The sequence below is a fragment of the Colobus angolensis genome, unplaced genomic scaffold (genome assembly GCF_000951035.1).
Source record: "Colobus angolensis palliatus isolate OR3802 unplaced genomic scaffold, Cang.pa_1.0 Scaffold54, whole genome shotgun sequence".
Lineage (NCBI taxonomy): Eukaryota > Metazoa > Chordata > Mammalia > Primates > Cercopithecidae > Colobus > Colobus angolensis.
The window spans coordinates 1,035,160-1,042,146 of NW_012118932.1; the positions used below are offsets into that span (position 1 = coordinate 1,035,160).

The 6,987-nt window shown below is 41.7% G+C and overlaps 1 protein-coding gene across 2 annotated transcripts in view; it reads right to left on the reverse strand.

Annotated features, from left to right (window-relative positions):
* Positions 1 to 6,987, reverse strand: part of UBXN7 (UBX domain protein 7) — an 89,872-nt gene that overhangs the window by 12,877 nt on the left and 70,008 nt on the right. For both annotated transcript variants that reach the window (XM_011961172.1, XM_011961170.1), the window contains 3 exons: positions 6,239 to 6,385; positions 3,773 to 3,863; positions 2,644 to 2,771 (listed from right to left, as the gene is read on the reverse strand). In XM_011961172.1, the coding sequence (XP_011816562.1) occupies positions 2,644 to 2,771; positions 3,773 to 3,863; positions 6,239 to 6,385 (366 nt within the window). The remainder of the gene's footprint in view (positions 1 to 2,643; positions 2,772 to 3,772; positions 3,864 to 6,238; positions 6,386 to 6,987) is intronic.

Here is a 6,987-nt window from a genome sequence, read left to right on the forward strand (position 1 = left end):
AAAAAACAAAAACACCACCAAAATCCCAAAGGCAGTTGTTGTTTTTTTTTTTTTTAAGAGACAGAGTCTTACTGCTGCCCAAAGACTGGAGTGCAGTCACTACTCACAGGCATGATCATAGCACAGCACATTCCTGAACTCCTGGGCTCAAGCAATATTCCTGCCAAGCAGATGGGACTACAGGCACATGCCACACCCCCGCTGGTTCCCTGAGATCAATAAAACTACCAAGCCTCTAGCCAGACTGTCGGGGAAAAAAGGGAAGCTACAAATTACCAAAAATAGAATTAAGAGAGGGGACAACTATAATCTCTATAGTCATTAATGGCATCACAGGGACTATAATGAACTCGTCAATATAGGAAAAGGAACAAATCCCTAGAAAGATATAGCTTGCTAAAGCTTATCCAAAAAGAAACAGATAACCAAGTAGTCAGGTATCCACCAATAAGACTGAATTTGTAGTTTAAAACTTTCCACCAAAAAAACCTCTAGGCCCATGTAGCTTCACTGGTAAATATCATCAAACATTAAGGAAAAAATAATAACAATTCTACAGACACTACTGCAGAAAACAGAAGAAGAAACACTTCTCAGTTGATTGTGAGGTCAGCATTAACATGATACCAAAAGCAGAACACGACATTAAGAAGCATTCCATGGAAGAGACGAAACAACAACAAAAAAGCTCCCAAAAAACTGTAAATCAAGCAGGACTGCCTGAAGCCAACAAAATTTCTATACTACCCCTTAGGGCTTTTCCTTAAATAGGCACTTTATTGTAGGTGGTAACTGAAGGAAGTGTTCCTCACATCTTCTAAAACTGTTTTTAGGCTGGGCATGGTATGGTGGTTCATGCTTATAATGCCAGCACTTTGGGAGGCCAAGGCAGGAGAATGGCTTTAGCTTAGGAGTTTGAGATCAGGCTGAGCAACACAGCGAGACCCTGCCTCCACAAAAATAAAAAATTAGCCAGGCAAGATGGTGCACACCCGTAGTCCTAGCTACTCAGGAGGCGGAGGCAAGAAGATCGACTGAGCCCAGGAGTTCAAGGCTAGCCAAGTTTTTTTTTTTCCCATGTTCTCTCAAGGTTGCAAGGACTACAGTGAGTTAATATTATGCCATTGCAGTCCAGCCTGGGCAACAGTGTGAGACCACATCTCAAAAAATACAATACAATACAATACAATATAGTACGACACAACACAACACAATAAAAATTTTGCTGGGTGTGGTGCTCATGCCCAGAATCCCAACACTTTGGGAGGCTGAGGCAGGAGGACTGCTTGAGGCTAGTTTGAGGCCAGCCTGGACAACATATGGAGACCTCCGTCTCTACAAAAATTTAAAAACTTAGCTGGCATGGTGATGCACATCTGTGGTCCCAGCTACTTAGGAGGCTGAGGTGGAAGGATCGCTTGAGCCCAAGAGATGGAGGCTATAGTGAGCCATAATCACACCACTGCACTGCAGCTTGAGAAATGGAACAAGATCCTGTCTAAAGAAAAACACAGGCCAGGTGAGCTGGCTCATGCCTGTAATCCCAGCACTTTGGGAGGCCGAGGAAGGCAGATTACTTGAAGTCAGGAGTTCGAGACCAGCCTGGCCAACAAGGCGAAACCCCGTCTCTACTAAAAATACAAAAATTAGCCGGATGTGGTGGTGCATGTCTGTAATCCCAGCTACTTGGGAGGCCAAGACAGGAGAATCTCTTGAACCCAGAAGGCGGAGGTTGCAGTGAGTCAAGATCACACCACTGCCCTTTAGCCCTAGTGACAGAACAAGACCCCGGCTCAAAAAAAGGAAAAAAAAAAAAACCCAATAAAACAAAACTATTTTTATCCCTACAGCTATCAAACCCAAATAGCCATGAAAACCTATGTGAGATTGCTGTATCTTTGCAAGTTCAGTCTCTTATTTGCAACTCATCTTGATACCAATTATCAAACATGTCTACCTAGTAATAGTATATTCTAGAAATTAAGTATAGAAATAAATTCTAGGAGGGACAGAGAGCCAGGCCCTAAAACTATATTAACCAATAATAACGCTCAACTATACCACGAGAGTTGTTCCAACAAAAACGACAAACACCACTTCCGGCCGGCTCTGGTGGCATGTACCTATAGTCCTAGCTACTTGGGCAGTTGAGGTGAGAAGACTGCTTCAGCCCAAGAGTTCCAGGACAGCCTGGGCAAAACAGCAAGATCCCATCTCCAGAACAAAAAACAAAACACACAAAAAACCCACCACTTTCACTGCTGTTTAGACCTGAATATCAGAAGCCCTCCCAGAGCTGTCCCTAAGGAAGTAGATCCCTCTACCACTAGGCTTGCCAGATCAGTCCTCCTGCTCAACCTATTCACATTGTTTCCTTCTAAATCCAGATCTGGGGGCATCTGCCTGCACTCTAGCTGCAAGACAGACTGGGAGGAGTATGAGTATCATGACTTCACCAAGAAGATGGAACTCTCAAGTGGGAAATTATCAAAATATGAGGAGGATATCTAAGATGCTATAGCCACAAGTGACAGTTGTCCAATAGTTCGATTATCGTTACCATCTTAACATCAAACATTTTATGTAAGATGCTTATGACCAATTACATTTATTTTCCCATCACCACCTCCTAATTATACTTACTGAACGGGCACATTTTTTGGGGGGACTGCTAGAAAGTCCATCCAGTTGTCCATGTTCACCCAGAAATCCCGTCACTTGGTCCAAGAAAGAAGATACATCTAACTGGTGCCATTCTACTAGCTTCTGACCTAAAGATTAAAAACCAGGATATATAAATATAATATCTATAATCTTTCTGAATGTTCTCATTAAGTATCTCTTTCAGCATATGCATAATTAAAGTGTACTGTAAAGACACATCCTCTCCACCGGCTTATGCTATATAGTGTCTTCATAACCTAGAAGTCACATCAATTATACAACATTTGGAGACCTCCGTCTCTACAAAAATTTAAAAACTTAGCTGGCATGGTGATGCACATCTGTGGTCCCAGCTACTTAGGAGGCTGAGGTGCAAGGATCAGTTGAGCTCAAGAGGTGGATTCCCACCCATCATAATAGAGCAACTTTCTTATCTGCTGCTATCACTTACTGCCATTTAGGAAGAAGAGATTCAGAGAAAGCAATATTATATAAAACACAATCAATTAATAAAACCAGCTCCACCCTCTGCTTCTTGGGTGGGATCACAACCAGTATCTGGGCAATCTTAACATTTTAATGATTAAAAAAACTTGAGGCCGGGCACGGTGGCTCAAGCCTGTAATCCCAGCACTTTGGGAGGCCGAGACGGGTGGATCATGAGGTCAGGAGATTGAGACCATCCTGGCTAATATGGTGAAACCCCGTTTCTACTAAAAAAAATACAAAAAACTAGCCGGGCGAGGTGGCGGGCGCCTGCAGTCCCAGCTACTCGGGAGGCTGAGGCAGGAGAATGGCATAAATCTGGGAGGCGGAGCTTGCAGTGAGCCGAGATAGTGCCACTGCACTCCAGCCTGGGTGACAGAGCGAGACTCCGTCTCAAAAAAAAAAAAAAAAAATACTACCATCTCCCAATGTTGCCAGAAAAAGATGTCTTAACTACATACATCAATAGATGTTTAAATAATTATAAAGGGGAAAAAAAACAGGAAACCTTCACCTAAATTACTATAATTCTGAAAACAGATCCAGTCAAATATTAAAGATCAATTGAGATAACCGAAAGACAAGTGATAGGTTAAAAGTTGCATGCTGATATAAACCTTACCTGTCCGTGGGTCCAATATGGAAACATAGGGGAAATCCCCTAACTTATAAAACTGTATGTATCTCTGACCTTCCTCACTGTCATGATACACCTGTTAAATCATTGATATAAAAAAAAAAGTCAGCCTCTAAGAAAAGAACCAACTATAACCTTGTTATATACCAACATCAATTAGCTCTCCAAATATACCTCTGGCGTATGTATTAAGATCTCACTCCTACACTAAAGAGATAATGAAGGTCATCTGGTTTGAACTCCTTCAACTTTCTACTTTCAGCACCCTCTGGGAATTTATCATAAACATATCAATCCATTCCTCTTCCTTTCCCAGTTCAGATGAGGTATTCTTCCCACTCAAGTTATCTGTCAACCTATGTCATTCATAACTCTCAACCATATACATCTTAATAAATCACAACGTATGAAGATTATGGGTCGGTCGTGGCGGCTCACGCCTGTAATCCCAGCACTTAGGGAGGCCGAAGCGAGTGGATCACAAGGTCAGGAGATCGAGACCATCCTGGCCAACATGGTGAAACCCCCATCTCTACTAAAATACAAAAAATCAGCTGGGCATGGTGATGTGTGCCTGTATTCCCAGCTACTTGGGAGACTGAGGCAGGGGAATTGCTTGAACCTGGAAGACAGAGACTGCAGCGAGCCGAGATCGCGGCACTGCACTCTAGCCCAGCAACAATGCAAGACTCTGTCTCAAAAAAAAAAAAAAAAAAAGATTATGGCTCTGCATGGTGACTCGCACCTATAACCCTAGCACTTTGTGGGGCAGAGGCAGAGGACAGCTTGAGGACAGGAGTTTGAGACCAGCCTGGGCAACATAGCAAGACCCCTTCTCTACAAGAAATTTGTTTTTGTTTTTGTTTTTAAATTAGCCAGGTTTAATGGTGTGCACCTATAGTCCCAGCAACTCAGGAGACTGAGGTGGGAAGATCCCTTGAGCCTATAGGGGTTAGAGGCTGCAGTGAGCTATGACTGTACCACTGTATTCCAGCCTGGGTGACAGAGCAAGACCCTATTTATTTAAAAAAAAAAAAAAAAAAAAGAAAAGAAAGAAAGAAAGAAAAAAGGATTATAAGCTCCAGAGTCCAGCACTGTGTTAAGCAATGAGCTGCTCGATCAACATTTGTTGAATAAAATACAAGGAATTTTACCATTAAAATTACATTAAATTTAGGGGCCTGTAAAATATAAACAGGCAAATTAATAACATTAATAGCACATCTTACAGTAGGGGAAAAAATTAAGTTCATTTGTAAGTTTTTATTTCTCACAAAATAAAAAAACTGAGCTGGCACGGTGATTCATGCTTGTAATCCCAGCACTTTGGGAAGCCAAGGGAAGCAGATGGCTTGGGCCCAGGAGTTCGAGACGAGCCTGGGCAATTTGGCAGGACCCCATCTCTACAAAAAAAAAAAAAAAAAAAGGAACCATTATATGGGCATGGTGGTGCATGTTTGTGGTCCCAACTACTCAAGAAACTGAGGTGGGAAGATCATTTGAGCCCAGGAAGTCAAGGCTAAGCCATGTTCATGCCACTGCATTGCAGCCTGGGTGACAGAGCAAAACCTTGTCTCACAGTAGGGGAAAAATGAAAGGTCTCTAACCTTATCTCATTAGCTAGGAAGACTAAAGTGACATGTCTAAGAACACAGAATTAAAAAGTATCAAATCCACGCTAAAATCTAAGTCTTAGCCAAATGCCTCCAATGACCTCAAGATCTTCTATAACTGCACTGTCTCATACAGCAACCACTACCCAGAAGTGGCTACTGAAGCACCTGAAATTTGGCTGCTCCAAATAGAGAAGGGATGTAAGTATAAATACAAACCATATCTTGAAGACTTAACACCAAATAAAAGCAAATCATCTCATTATTTTTTTATTAGTTATACAGGTATATTGATTTAACCAAATATATTATTTAAATTAATTTTGCCTATTTTGATTAATCTTTTTTAACTTGGCTACTGGAAAAATTTAAATTATGTGTATAGCTTACATTATATTTCTACTGAACAGTACAGTTTGTTTGTTTTGTTTTGTGTTGTTTTGAGACAGAGTCTCGCTCTGTTGCCCAGGCTGGAGTGTAATGGTACAATCTTGCCTCACTGAAATCTCCGCTACCTGGATTCAAGTGATTCTCCTGCCTCAGCCTCTCGAGTAGCTGGGATTATAGGTGCCCGCCACCACGCTCGGCTAATTTTTTGTATTTTTAGTAGAGATGGGGTTTCACCATGTTGGCCAGGCTGGTCTTGAACTCCTGACCTCAGGTGATCCGCCGGCCTAAGCCTCCCAAAGTGCTGGGATTACAGGCGTAAGCTCCTGCCCCCAGCCGGTTTTACCTTTTTTTAAATGTCTTAATTCATTATAACCCAATTCCTTTCCCTCAACATCCCACACTACAAAAGTAAGATTCTACAAAAATTCTGATTAACTCTCCTTCTCACCTGCCAGAAAATGAAATGTTCCCGGATAATATTCTTCACAGCTTCATTGCTCCACACGTCGCGGTTGAGGCACTGACAGGCAAAGTCTTGCACATTTTGAATGTTTATCATCAGCCACTTATTTTGCATCTGACCACACTCTTTGGCCTGCAAGAGTAAAGTTACACATTTGTTAGAAACCATTTCTACTTGGTGAGAGATGTTTCCATAGTTGTTCAGAGGTTCTCTTTCACTAAAAATACTAAGTTTTTGCCCAGATATAACATCTAGAGTTTTCAGTATTTATATATTCTATATAATTACTTTGCATATGCATGTATAACTATACTGTCCATTTCAAGCACTTCTCAAATTTAAATTAACTCATTTCTCTTTTATCCAGTTATCTGTTATAATGGCTGATGTTCTTCTTTCTTTCTTTTTTTTCTTGAGACAAAGTCTAACTCTATTGCCCAGGCTGGAGTGCAGTGGTGCAGTCTTAGCTCACCACAACCTCCACCTCCTGAGTTCAAGTGATTCTCCTGCTTCAGCCTCCTAAGTAGTTGGGATTAAAGGCGTGCCCCAACATGCCTGGCTAATTTTTGTATTTTTAGTAGAGACAGGATATCAACATGTTGGCCAGGCTGGTCTCAACTTCTGACCTCAAATGACCCGTCCACCTTGGCCTCCCAAAGTGCTGGAATTACAGGTGTGACCCACCATGCCCAGTAATGGCTGAATTTTTAATGTATGTTTAAACATCTTTACCC